The 15,062-nt window shown below is 39.7% G+C and overlaps 1 protein-coding gene across 3 annotated transcripts in view; it reads right to left on the reverse strand.

Moving 5' to 3' along the window:
* The window catches only part of Ppp1r9a (protein phosphatase 1 regulatory subunit 9A), a 282,034-nt gene that overhangs the window by 24,351 nt on the left and 242,621 nt on the right, over nucleotides 1–15,062 (reverse strand). For 2 of the 3 annotated variants that reach the window (XM_074064722.1, XM_074064721.1), the window contains exon 13: nucleotides 7,298–7,455. In XM_074064722.1, coding sequence (XP_073920823.1) covers nucleotides 7,298–7,455 — 158 coding nt within the window. Of the gene's footprint in view, nucleotides 1–6,587; nucleotides 6,877–7,297; nucleotides 7,456–15,062 lie in introns of all 3 variants that reach the window. The other variant, XM_074064723.1, reaches the window with a different exon arrangement.

Consider the following 15,062-nt stretch of genomic DNA (forward strand, 5'->3'; position numbering starts at 1 on the left):
TGCTCTTACAGATCAATCCTAAAGTAGCTCTTAATGGCTAGGACTGTGCGAAATTTAAAGGAGACCAGCTAATTATTTTCTGAATTAGAGGTAGCTGGGAGATGTTTTAAAGAGTGATGAGAAGCCTGACTGAGACAATGCACACGGAAACACTCTGTAACCTATTAGTGCTGAAGTTATTTGGTCATCTTGGGACTAAAAGCCTGATTCTGCCCATTACAGAGCCTGCTGCTAGGCAACCTCACATCATTACCTTACACATTTGCCAAAGTATGTTCCAAGGAACACACTTGGAAATGTATGGGAATGAATGCTTCCACAAGGCAGAAGAGGTAAGGTAAAGAAATGATGTCCTTTTCCATTTTAAATTAATCAGATCTGTTTTTCTGGTCTATGTAAAAACAGCAGTGGATTGATATGTGTTCAGAAAAAGAGAAAGAAGCATCATATTTTGTTTGGTTATTTATTTATTGAGCTTTATGTAAGACTTTCATTAGGCTTTTAGAAATCTCTCCAATACTACTCTTGTTTCTAATAGAAGTCTCAGCCCCCAGATTGAGTGTGCCAGTTTTAAGCTTTGGCAAACTAGTTTTCATTTTCAAGGTAATAAATGACCTCTTGATAGCTAAACCCTAAGGACTTTTCTTGAATTGCATTCTTCTTCATGTATTGCAATCAGACACTTGCCCATCCCTCCTTTTATGATGAGAACTTCCAAACCTATCTCCCCCCGTCCTGGCTTCTCTCCGGAGGTCAGGACCATCTCTGTTAAAAAACTGAACGAATCATATTTCCCTGTTATGTCTCCAATTTCCTGTTAATGGGAGACCACAGGTCATGAAGCTAGAAATCTTGTGATTGATTCTTATCATTTTGTTTGGTTTTGTGATCCAGGGGATTGAACTCAGGGCCTCTTGCTTGTTAGGCAAGGGCTCTACCACTTAAGCCATGCCTCCAGCCCTCTGTAATTGGTGTTGACTCACTTTCTTCCCCCTATTGTCTAATCACCTTATGCTTCAAGGGTTCTTGTATGGATTCTGTCATTTTCCATGGCTCCTCTTTACAGGTTACCACCCAGCAGTGTCTCCTCACTCAGCTTCCCCACATCTACTGTCTTTTCTGCCTTATTCTCTACTCAACACAATCTTGTGGCTTCTGAGTAACAGGATAAGGTATCTGAGATATTTAAATTCTAGAGCCATACATAGACTGAACCTACCTGCTTGCTTTCAGGAGCGACCTCTAAAACCTGCATGGAATGCTTCAGCCAGCTGGGATAGCCCCGTTCCTTTAAATTCGTACTGCATATGTCTGCCCTGGCCATGTCATCACTCTATCTTGCATGCCCTCCCTTACCTATTTTTCTTTCTTCTTTTTAATTTTTAAAGTCCTTTGAAGGTTACTTCAGTTGCACTTCCTATGTAAAGTTTGCTTACTAACTTCAGATGGATTCAACCTCTCCCCTCTGGGCAATGATACAGTTTTACTGTACGTTCACAGAGGCCTAGTGCAACATATGAATGAGAAATGCTTCATGTAAACCTTTAAAAAGGCAGGATCTACTTACCATGATTTAATACAGTCAGTATTTCTAAATGCATGTTCTGTGCCAAGCAATGTGTTGATAAGGACACATAAACTTAGAATAATAATCTCTAATAGTTGAGCAGTTTTCAGACAGAAAACTGATAGTACTTAACTTACTGTACTTAGCCTTGACTAGAAAAAGGCCTATTGCTGTTTAAACCTAGAGACAAAAACTTTAGTACTAGGCTGCTTATCTAATAGAGATAAAGAAGGTATTTTTATGCTTCCTACTGTCATAGAACCCTGTTTTATAAACTTCTAGGAAAAAAAAAAACCCTCATTACTTCCTCTAATTCAATGGGTATTCATTCAGTTAGAGGCTTATCATTGAGTCAGTGACTATGGGGCTCTGTCTCACATTCTACCGTCATCCCTCAAAAAGGAGAAAAAGTGGCTACTTGGAAATGTGGCACTGACAGAATTTAGAACACATATAACTCTAGTTACAATAACTAGAGTTTTTTCCTCAGGTTTACAATCAAATATAACTGTAAGTTAATCATCTTTGTACTAACTTGATAGGTCAAAAGTAATGGCATATTATTTTTTAAAAATTCTACACAAACAGCAACCAGTGACTCAGCTGTTGTCAGGTTTATCCAGCAATGTTGAAGGAAATATACTTCTAGACCAGAAACCAGGAAACCTTTTCTGTAATGGGCCAGACAGCAACTATTTTAGGTTAGTGAGATGTATAGACTCTGTCACAATCACACAACTCTGCCATTGTACCATGAAAGTAAACCTATGTAACTGAGGAATGTAGCTACACTCACGTAAGACTCTGTTCACAGGTGGTGCCTGGGTTTGTGATGACCTCCCTTCCAGATGAGTGTTTTTAGTTATCTGGAGAGACATACTTAGTAAGCATTTTATCCAGAGAAATGCTGAACATCAGTTAAATGCCATGCTCTTAGTTAGTGACCAAGAAGACAAGGATTAATAAGTGAGAAAACTTCAGCTCACACGTGACTACTACATCACTTGCTGTACAGCAAGTGACAGAGGCAGAGGTAACAGTGAGAACTCCAGTGAAATCAGAAAGAATAATTCACTCTACCTTGGAATGGGATAGGTAGGCCTAAGGTCTCATCCAGGAGGTGAAATTTAAGCTAGATTTTGCAGATCAGAATTTTCCAGGAGAGCAGGATTAGACAATAGTATACATATGAGGTCCAGTTTGTACCTGTGAACATCACTAATCCCCTTCTTAGTTCCCTGGTTAAAAAACCAATGAGTTGTAAGAAATACACATACCAAGGGAAGCCAGAGGTTAATCACATCTAACATCTCTTGAGCCCAGGTCAAAACAGTGGATTAGTCTCACATAGCAAGGAATGCATGTGTTTTTATAGAATCTTGCTCTCTAGATTTTGAGAACAATAAAGGTTAACCTACGTTGTATCAGCCTCTGCAATGCCATAAAAATGAAGCAGAGATTTCCCTAAAGTTCAAATGACACTGAGGTCTGTTTACTGGGAACTGGGTAGGGAGAGAAGGAGGGACGAGAGAAGTGTAGAGCTGGTGGGGCTGCAGTGAAACCAGTCATTCACCAGTACACTCCATACTCTGTACACATCCAGTTAACTCGATTCTAATTTTATGCTCACTGAGCAACCTTCTGATCTGTGAACCTGTCAACCACGAGAGACAGAATGGAAAAAGTAAAGGATGGTGGTTATTATGTCAGCTGACTTCACAAAGTAAACCAGAAAATTAGTATTCTGTTTTAGACATCAGTGTTTTCAAACTTTGAGTCACATGAATTGGTCACGCAGAGACTGATTAAATATAGGTATATTACTGAGATTATGGGTTTAGAAAACTGAGAGCCAGACCCCAAACCCCTGATAGTGTTGTCTGGGAGTCATGGATGACAGGTCTCCCTCTTGGGCATCTTTCGAGGTACAACAAAACGTGAGAATGGAAAGCCAAAGAGCATAGTATCTTCCTGGTTGTTGATCATGGGGTGTAATGGGGTATCAGAGAGACAAGGTCTGCCACCAAAAAAGCAAGCTAGCAAGAAATATGACAGAGAAAGAGAGAGAGAGAGAGAATGAGAGAGAGAGAGAGAGAGAGAGAGAGAGAGGAGAGAGGAGAGTGATGGGGTGGGGTAAGAGGGACTCTAGTAGGCAAGCTCTTGGAGATAAAGGATAGACTTCTATTTGTCATTGTAGATCCAGCTCAGAGCTCAGCAACTGTTGACTGAATAAATGAATGGCTGGATTATTGTCAAATGAACATGAAGGCAAGGAAACTCTTTAAGGCTGGAAATTTATCAAGGTAATGAAAGAAAATGTCAAAACAAATGTCAAAGCTTTGACATTGTTTCCATCTGGTCACAATCAGTAGCTACCAATGGTTACCACAATTGTCTCTGACTATACAGTTAGAGCTCAATTAATTGTCCTGTTCTGTTACTCAGAAGTCAGCTCATACCAAGAGAATTGAAAAAGGGAAAGCCAAGACACTTGGTCTCTGGAGAAGAAACTACCCACCCATCTTTCAGCCCTGCTTAAATTCCAAAGAAGACACAACAGCAAATAAGACAGGCCTCAGAGGAAAGGGGAATTCTTTTGCTTTATTGCTGTGTTACTGGTAAAGGATCGTGAGGCACAATTCACATTTGTGGACTATTCCAATCCGAGAGGAAGCATCTACCAGCTTCAAAGAATCATAAATGAATTAGGAGAGGCAGAGAGAAAGAATTCAGGCAAGATTTAGCTGCTTTAAAAAAATCTTTGGGTAGGTTTTCACAGGTGAACGATCCGTTCCTTGACTATAATGCAATTTCCTTCCAATGCCTTGTTAAGGGGTTGGGGACACAGCTCAATGGTAGAGCACTTGCCTACCATGGGCAAACCCTTGGTTTCAATCCCCCGCATTGCAAACAACAAAACCAAATCTAACGAAATAACCCTGCAAAAGATTGCTAGCTATGACTCAAACTCACAGTGTAACTCAGAATATTAACAGATTACCCTGAAGTACGTAGTATGGTTGTTCTAGCTTCTTATGCACCACACAGTCTATATACATTTAAGAAAAAAAGATGATGGTGGGCTTGCCAGAAGTATAGTTCTATAAAAGTGTGATTGTAACCCACGTTTAGGTTAATTAATGATGGATTTTTCAGTCTGTAATTCTTTTGAAAGTAGGCCAACATCACAGTCAAGCTGTTCACCAACCTGACAACCACTGTGGATGATCAGCAAGCCTGACATATATTCTCTTGCCTCCACAAGTGTTCTGTACCCCCTAAATAGCCAATTTTTGCCTCAAAAGTGCTTCTAGAAGAACCGTACTCAGAACCAATCTGTGGAAGGTAACTGACAGGCTCAAGAAAGAAAGGACCAACACCCTTCACCAAGAGTCACAAAGCAGTGTTAGTCCCACAGCCAACGGTACTTCTATGTTCATGAGGTACTTGTGGAAAGGCTGCAATTTCTGATCTGGTAGGGGAAAATTAGTGTGAAGTTTTAAAAAAATGTGGTGATGTGCAATTAGACCTACAATGTATGAATGTGGTGCACATCACTGTCGGCACTGGCTGAAGACTTGGGTGGTTGTGTCTCTCTGATCGTTAGTGAGGCTGATTACGTTTTCATGTCTATCATGCACATTTGCTCCTCAAGAGATTGAGTTTATTTCCTTAGTCTACTTTTTCATTGTTTGGAGTTACTTGGATATTAGAGATAAAGTGTATCCATTAACTTCATATATAGAGCCTTTTCCATGTTTACTGTCTACTAAATGTGGAATATTTAGAAACCAGGTGTAGAGTATAAGCATAAAACAATAAAACAACTCATTTGCCAGCACAGTTGATAGGACTGAGCCCTCCTAAGCATTTCCCACATAACTCACTTGGTCATTCCCAACTTTCAACCTCAAAATTTTGTTTATCCATCTAAATAATTTACTAGTTTTGCTTAATTCTATTTAAATAGAACTGTATGCATTCCGAGCTTCAACCCCCTACTGTTATGTGTTGGTGCAGTTTTTTCAGCTTCCCTGCAGTTTAGCTATCCAATTCTACTGCTTTTGCCATTAGGTCACAGGGTCGTTGTGAATACTCCTGCGTGTAATTCTTCATGGACAGGCACAGGTTACAGACTTACTGCCATTTAAACTCGTATATATCACCACAGATGGGTGTCCATAAAATTTGCATTTCAAAGTTTCAGAGCAACGTGATTAGAAGGATTCCATGTTTGTAAAAACACAAATATGCAAAATCAAAACATATATATACAAAAAGTATTTTTGTTTTACGTCTGTGTGTGGGCATGTGCGTGGATTTCATTTCAGATGTGAAAGACAATATACACACGTCTACTTGGTTACTTTAAAGGAACACATCGTTTGTGAAAGGAGAAATAATCTACACTTTATACCTCACTGCATTGTTTAAGTTACTTAAACAAGAATTTATTGTTTCTAGAAACTGAAACTAAAAAAACAAATTAAGTTACAATTAAAAAAACAAAAGTTGGTGAACACTGCTATGAAATCCTGGTGCAATTCTAGGAGACTATTTTAAAATTTAATTGACTAACCTTCCTGCATTATCTCTCACAGTTATCCCATCACATTCTTTGTAATGCAAATTACTATTATGAAAACTTATTCAAAATAAAAACCAATTAATGTGCAATGACCTATGTCACTTTGGTCTTCATACATTTTTTTCCTATACGGCTGTTTTTTACCAAAACTCTGGGCTGTATTCTATATAATTTTTAGATGGTCACCCAAAGAATTTTTCCTTGTGGGGAGCTAAAAAGATACTAAACTGATGGGAAAATATCAGAACCAGAACAAAATACATGGGAATGGGGGGGCTCTTTTTTATCCTGGAAATAAAAGGAAAGTAATACTGCTAGCTGTGAGAGGACAAAGGATTAACGACTATGAGGAAAACTTTTTTTCACATACACAAACTGAGGTGCGAGTGGCGTCAAGACAAGGCAATAGCAGAGGAACAAAATTAACAGTACCTTTTTCTTGTAGTGTCCTCCTGGTGGTGGCTTGATGTTGGCAGGCTGATTCTTCCGTCTCATGGTCAGATTTTGAAGGAGAGGAGAGGGAGGTGTCTTCCCAGGCGAAGGAGAAAAGCCCTCCTTCTGGTCCTTCTTGAAACTCAGCTGTGTGGTCACATGAGGACACCCGGCTAGCCCCTGGGGTGAGGGGCGGGACACCAGAATCTGAGTCTGGAGAAGAAGTTCTCAGACCCTTGGGCGGAAGTGATTTGGTAACATGCGTGTGGTTATAGAGACTGTTTGAAGGCTGTTGGTATAAGAGATTGTAAAGGAGGTTATGCATTGAGTATCAGTTCTGGGCAATACTCACTTTGAAATTAGACCAACTTTTTAGTGAATCCCCAAGGAAAGGCATTTTTGTTTGTTGGTTTACCAGTCAGAATACATGTAGTTCGTAACTATTCATCATAACGTTGTAGCTAACACAGATCCCAAAGACACACAGAAACGATGACTTGCAAATTCAATCCTTACCAGAAGATAAAACCAACAGCTGAATATCAAAAACACCCATCATGAAGTATGACAAGAATTCTGGAGACAAAGACATGAACTATTCCTAGTTTCCAACTATGGCAGCGTCTGGATGCACAAAACCCATTATTTTCAATGAGCTGTGAGAACCATGATCCAGGCCCGCTCAAGTCAGAAGGAGCCAGGGTGCTCACCTTTCGCTCTAGACTGTCCTCGCCATCTGTTGAGCTGACACTGTCATACAGTCGTGTCCTCGTGGGCCTCTGACGCCTGTTCTTCACAGAGAGCTGGGCTCGAGTTTTCAGTGCCTTTGAATCCAGGCGCTCTGTCTCTGGGACAGCTTCATTCAAGTCTAAGAAAAGAATATTGCAAAGTAATAACAAAATCTTGAGGTTGTCAGTAACACCAGGTGACAGGCGACAGCCATTGCAGTGTCTAGTAGCTCACAAGTAACAAAGGAATCCGTGAGATTTTGCAGAGATGAACAAAACTGAAAGGATGAAAGCTACACTGGAGGTGACCAAATGACATAAAAATCTAACATCCAAAGAGCGTAAAACCTTCCTAAAGCACAATTATAAAGAGCACTGGATTTGTTTGTTTGTTTCTTTACTTACTTATTGGTACTGGGATTGAACCCAGGGCCTTGCACATGCTATGTAAGAGCTCTACCATTGAGCTACACCTCTCGGAGCTCTTGTTTTGTTTTTGAGACAGGTTCTCACCACTACCTTTGCCTGCCCTGGCCTCCAGCTCTTGGTCCTCTTGCCTCTGCCTCCTGAGAAGCTGGGATTACAGGTGTACACTAACACACCTAGCAAATGCACTTATTTATATTTGCTAATTTCCATGTATGATGGAGTATTTGATGACCATAGATGTAAGGGGAAGTTGGGAGATCTTAGAAACCCAAAAGATGAAAAAAGTACTATTGTCAAGGTCTATTGTGGACAAGAGGTGATCGTAAGCATAAATTTTCTGCAGCAAAGTTTATTAATAGGCTTTTACCAATTTGATCTAAATATATTTTTCTAACCTGAACAGTTTCTGAAAAACTAACTTGGTTGCTCTTGAACCCTGTATAAAACCGAGAGCAGAAATTGGAAATAGGACGACATCTGGCTACAGAAACAGATCAACAGTTAAACCATCAGAAGTACTTAATTAGCTAGCATTTAGATGGAATAGGAGAAGAATTTTCTTTCCTTCATCTTGTAAGTTTATATTCCAAGTTGTTTGTCTATGCCTCTGTCTCATTTCTTTTGTGAATAGCTATTCCCCTCATGAGAAAATATTTCTTTAAATAAAAAGATTCCACAAAGGCATGGTGGTACAGGCTTATAATCCCAGATACTCAGCAAAGATCAGGAGGATTATGGTTCAAGGCCAGCCTGGGCCAAAAAAAAAAAAAAAATTTAGTGAGACTGCCCCCATCTCAAATGAGTTGGGTGTGGTAGTACTTGCCTGTAATCCAAGCTACATGGGAGGTACAGGTAGTAGGATCAGGATTCAATACCAGCCCTAGGCAAAAAGCATGAGACCCTATCTGAAAAAAATAATTAGAGCAGAAGGGCGAGAAACATGGCTCAGGTGATAGAGGGCTTGCAGGCCCTGAGTTCAAACCCTAGTACACACAAAAGACTCTATGAGAAAAAGGGCGGGGGGAGAGACAGGGAGAGAGAGAAGAGAGAAAAAGAGAGGGGAAGACAAGGAAAATGAACTGAGAAAGACTACATACAGGGAGAGTCCAACGTGGTCCTCTTTAGACTGGCTGTTACCTCCTTTATTTTGCTGCTCGGCGTTTTAGATCAGTACCCTAAAGTTGTCATTCTAACGGGATGAGGATGCCTTACCCACCAACACACCTATTGCTGGCACTGTAAGTAGGACTGCAGAAAACTGTGCTATGTTTCTTTACCGACATCCATCTGGACGCAACTCCTTCTCATATCTGTATATATGATCACGTCTTAGAAATAGTTTCGTCATGAATCTTACTTTTTCTTTTCAGGGTGGCAGTCATACATAAGGAATTAATAAGTACTTCTGGATTTAAATTATTAAAAACAGGCAAATAAAATGAAGACCACCTTCAACTGGAAGACCACCTTCTGGTAAGTGCAAGGCTGAGTTCAAACCCCAGTACCATGAAAACAACAACAACAGCAACCCAAAGCCCCTACTCTGTACTGGTATTGACAGAATAAAACATTTTCTTACACTATCGTTAGCCTGGGCAATTCCTTTTCATAGTGGTATTCTAAAAATGTGCCCTAAATATGTCAGAAAACCACACATGGAAACACTTCAGGCTGGGCCCTTCTTACTTAAGAAACGGGGCACCAGGCAAATGGTTCTAACAAACAGAATTAAAAATGTTTTTGCCCAGGAGTTACAGCCTTTGGATGGCAATATTTACAGAAGGTCTTGACTTTTCATTTTCTATGGCTTTTCATTTCTTAGAGATGAATGAAGAATGAATCCTTGGATAAGTCAGACCACTGAGGCACACATAAAGAACAACTACACCTTTTCTAATTAGTAGTCTCTTTACTTTTTACATGCCAATGGAGAAAAAATATCTCCATCACTTTAATTTCCTCCTTCCAATAAAATCTATATTTGCAGCTACCCATTAAGAGTTCATTAGTTGTGATAATTGGGAGAAAGTCAACCTCACAAACTCTGTTTACATATGTAATGCAGAATCCCACACAGATGAAAGCAGTAATAGAGCTGGGAACGCCAAAGTATGCACACAGTTGACATCTTTTCTCTCTTATATTTGGATTGCGTGCCCCACGATAAGTGTGCCCTACGATACAAAGCTCTTGCAGATACGTCACCTCATTTGCTCCTCATGACAGCCCTGTGAGACACCACATGTTTTTGCCTCTCCTGAACTCTCTTTTGAACTCCTGAAGTTCAGAAAATTCAAGTTCTTTCCCTCCTCCACATAGCTAGTTGATGAACCACCATGATTATTTAGTGTTTTGATTCCCAGACTACTAACTAGCCACTCCAACTTAGCCAGTGCTGAGCAAGTTACTATTGTAAGATTTGCATGCCATTAGAGTGCAGTGTTTTAGGTTATAAGAGCATATATGACCAGGTTATACACACACACACACACACACACATGTATATTTTATCATCCACCTTCCATATATTTATTAGAGACTGTGGAAAACCATAGAACAAATTATTTCCCAGATGATATCATGTCTGCAGCAGCTACTCCATCACTGGGTACTGAACAAGTAAAGCAAGAAGTGAGAATGACTCATTAGCAGGGGTAGGAGTATGGACTGTGTTGACTGTAAGACTCCTGGTTCCATGACTATTGAGAATACTCAGTGTTGCTATCAGACAACCAAAACCGACAATATGATAAATTTACTTTAACATTAGTGGATCAGATGCACACACACGGAATTTAGCTGGGGTCTGACAAGCAGTGACTTAAATCTGTTACCCAAGTAGGCAGCAACACACTGCAAGCAATTAACAATGATCGAGAGTCTGAAAGTCAGTGTCAGAGCAACTATCCTTTATAGTACCGATTATCGTAGTGATTAGGGATTGCAAACCAGTAATCTAAGTTCCATTCTGAAAAATGTTTTTTAAAAGAATCTGAAAAATGGAATGGTGCTGACTACTTTCACTTCATAGCACTTAGTGTAGGAGGAAGCTAGGCAGGACGCTGTCCATAAGAAGCACCTACCAAAGACATGCAAGTGTTGTCCTTGGCACTATTAGAAGAGACTTGTGAAGACAGGAGGAAACTGCACTGGGTAACCCGATGTGAGACTTGTTTGGCCTCTATATAAGTCCTTTTCATCATGCAATTGAAGGATGAGAATATTACAACCCAAAAGAACCAGGGGATTCTGGTTTAACTGTATTTCTCCTGTAAGAAGACTGAGGCTGGAAGAAGGCTGCTCACTTGTGCACGGACTTGTACACATGGTTAATCTGTGGGAGACACTGGACAGAGCTCAGGCCTGGGGGCCCATGCCCCTTCTAGAGGGCCACTCTCATGTCTGGAGGCAAACTTCACAAGCAGTCTTCTGCCTGCCTGAAATCTTTTTGATCTTACTTTAAGTTCCAGAACCCCCTCACAAAAAAAAAAAAAAAAAAAAACCATGTCAAGGGCTAATTTTGCAAACTCACAGAAGTAAATAGCTTCAAGAAAAAAAAGAGAAAGAAAACACTGAGGGGTTTTATTTGGCTTTGTATATATCCGAGGAATAAAACTCTTAACCCTAAAAAAGACTAGAAGTCAATCTTGGGGATGGTAGTGTGGCAGGAGAGATCCAGATGATTCAATGTTTCTAAGTTATGTGCTGCCAGATGTAAGGGCTTAGGCGGCCGTGTGCCCTTGCTGTCACTCATTCCCTACAGAGATCTTAACAGATAATACAACACTATCCCTGAGCCTACCACTTCAGTTCTTCCTTTCCTCTTTTCTCCAGCATATCTTGTTCTGTTGTCCAGAAGGGTTGGAGGAAAACCTTATTTTCCTTTGTTTTCTTACTTATTTTTTCCTTTAGACCCTTAAGTCTGTGGAACAGCCTATCTCTGACTCAAACACAGCCAGAAATACAAAAGAAACTCAAGTGGATCAAATACCAACAGATAAAGTTAAAGGAGATATGCAGGTGCTAATGACAACGCAGTTTTGAGTGGGTGGCACTCCATCTCACCTGCATTTTAAGACTGACTTCAATACTGCTTTAAATTGGATCCTTTAAAAGAACTTAATGGATTCTATTATGATTTTAGCAGCTGTTAGGAAAAATGCTCTATGAAATTAGGATGTTATATATCACATTACACAGAGACCAGTTCCCTGCAGTGATGCTGTGAGTCATTCAGTTTTTTTCACTGGATTGACGTTATTTTTGACGTAAATGGACTGTAGCCTGAGGATCAGATCCAGGTGGCAAAGGAACCAGAGCAATGGAGCAGCATAACAATGGAGTCTACTCCATTCTATGTGCGTTATTTCCCTCAAAAGTCACACTTTGCTTTGTGCTATTGTCACCTGAAAAGCTGAGCATAAGGAGGCACTCAGTGGCATTTGGAAACTTGAACAATATCTGCATATCATTCACAGTCACTACAGGTTCACAAAAGATGGATCTACGGGGACTGGGGCTGATGCACTCTGTGTTCACGGGGTGGGTTTATGCATGGCAGACAGGCAGTGGAAAACAGTTACCATCGAGTAGACCTGGAGTTAGTCTTCTTAGAACAGAATTCGGAACGAGGTGCTCTGCCACAAAATTGGGCAATTTACCTACCCTCTCAGAGGTCCCTGAGGATCCTCCACTGCAAATCAGGAAGATAATGACATAATCACCACACTGTTAGCAAGACTAAATGCATTAACAGATCTAAAAGCACCTAGAAGAGCAAGTGCTACATAATAAGCACTCGCTAACTGTCTTTGTTACTGATGTGAAGAAAGCAGCAAGACATGAGTAAAACAAGTTGTAGAACAACATGTACACTCATTTTAAACTACTGCAGAAACAGTAACATTACATACATTTTCTAAAGGTAAACAGATGCAGATAATTGCATAGAAAAACTGGAAAGATACACTTCCTACAAGACTGTTATGTGAGGGAATGTGGATCAAAGGGGAATCCTATTTGTAATTTTTTTTTTCTTTTTTTGAAGTACTGGGGTTTGAACTCAGCCTATATGAGCCACTCCACCAGCCCTTTTTTGTGATGGGTATTTTTTTGAGATAGGGTTTCTCAAACTATTTGCCCAGGCTGGCTTCGATCCAAGATTCTCCTGATCTATGGCTCCTGAGTAGCTAGGACTATGGGCGTGAGCCACTGATGCCTGGTTAGGGATACCTTAATTTCATTCTAATCTGGTTAGTTCTGTAGTTTTAGGACTTGATATTTCCAGATTGATATGAGTCCAGGGAACTTTGTGAAAATCTGTGTGACTTTCACTGAATCCATGATGACTGCACGCTTGCTACTTTACTGACTGCCAGATGATTTGGCCTAAATAAAGCCTTGGCTTCCAGTCAATACTTTTTAGTATTGTATGGGGAAGATGAGTTGAATCAAATAGAATTTGAGACCAAGTACATAACTTCTGCTTGTCTTATGACAGCATTTTGGTTAAGAACCCACCTGTGAGTACTTGGATCCCAAGTAGTATTTATCAAATTTTCCAGGAAGCTGATCTCTGAACATTTCAGAAAAAGCTGAAGATTATTGTTATTTCCAATTTTTTATTTAGTTTTGAATTTATTGTTGTATGAACTACATTTCATTTTCGAATCACTGAAAGCTTATTAAAGAATTCATTTTTACCTCTTTATTCATAAGTCCAATCTCAAAACTATCAGTATGGCTTTTGCAACGCAATATGGTTACTGGTTTTAGTGAAGTGCTTTCAGATGCAGCTCCGTATTTAGCTTTCTTTAGCTTGGGATGAGGCTGATCTCCTGTACTCAGTAGGCAAAGGTCCCAATTCTGCTGTCCATATTTCAGTAATGACTCTTCTGTAAAGCATCACACTACGCAGAGAGGTAGTGGCTGCCAGCAGAGAAACCGTAAGACGGTCCTAACTTCCATGGAACATCGTTAGAAACTCTATGTGGCCATGGTATATATGCTGGGTCTAGGGAGGGAGCGTATGAAAATGTCCTCTGTTGACATGGCAACACTCAACAATGATCCGTGTTTCCATTCAGGATTGCCTTCAAAATCTAATCAGTTTCTCAGTCAAAAGTCTCTAGATATCAGTAACTCCAAGCATGCTAAGTAGGTGACCCCCACAATTACATTTTGTGACATAACAGCTTCCGTGGTTAGTACAGGAAGAATTCAGACCTTATTGTCCTCCTAAATGGGAAAGTATCTTTCAACCATGGAAAGATCTGGTTATATACAGTATTGCAAAATTGAAGAGAACTTCAGGTTCACAATAAGTGTAAGTACACTTGCAATAGATGTGTAAGAATTCGTTTCCTTTTTATTTTTGATTATTATTATTTTGTTTTGGTGGGACTGGAGTTTGAACTCAGGGCTTTATGCTTGCACAGCAAGTGCTCTACAGCTTGAGTCACACCTCCAGTTTATTTTGCTCTGGTTACTTTTAGAGATGGGTCTTGAGAACTATTTGCCCAGGCTGGCCTCAAACAACCATCCTCCCAATCTCAGCCTCCCATGTAGCTAGGATTACAAGTGTGAGATGCCAGTGCCCAGTGATGTGTAAGAATTCTTATGTACTTTGGAAGATTGTTCATCTGCCAATAACAGTACTCAAATAAGAAATCAAATACAACAAATTTGCAAATGCAATTTTAAATGCTAGTAGGTATTTAATTAGCTAAGTTTATAAATAGGAACTAAATATGATTGACTAAAAAAATCCATTAACAGTGACTTGCAAACCAAATTTAAAAATTTAAGCAACTAGGCTTTTGATAATATAACCTGAATAAATCAAACGTTAACTTAAAACTAAAACAAATACCTGAATGACTTTTTTGGTGTTCGAAAGCCACCTATCAAAAACCTCACAAGCAACAGAAAACTTCCGTGTGCCTATAATCTAGTTTCCTTAGAAGGACTTATTTCCTAGCGATCTTAGATATAATTACCACACAAATTAAGCAAATTATTTCATGTCCACTTATAAGACCTCAGTCACAACTTGATGTTACTTCTCTGTATTAACAGAAACACTTCTAAGGATTTTGATACTCTAACTAATGTAGCAGTATGGTTGGTATATTTTTCAGAACTATCCACAGAGGAGAACTCTGCAGTCCTAACTCCTGAAATAGCCTTTAATCTACAACAGTTTGAATTTTACAGATGCTTTAAGTCTGTCACTGATTGTGTTTTCCTTGTGGCTATAAGATATGTTAAGTGAAATGAATGAACCATCCTTGAAAGGTCCACAGGAGCCCAGGACAGC

Source organism: Castor canadensis, chromosome 2, assembly GCF_047511655.1.
Source record: "Castor canadensis chromosome 2, mCasCan1.hap1v2, whole genome shotgun sequence".
NCBI lineage: Eukaryota > Metazoa > Chordata > Mammalia > Rodentia > Castoridae > Castor > Castor canadensis.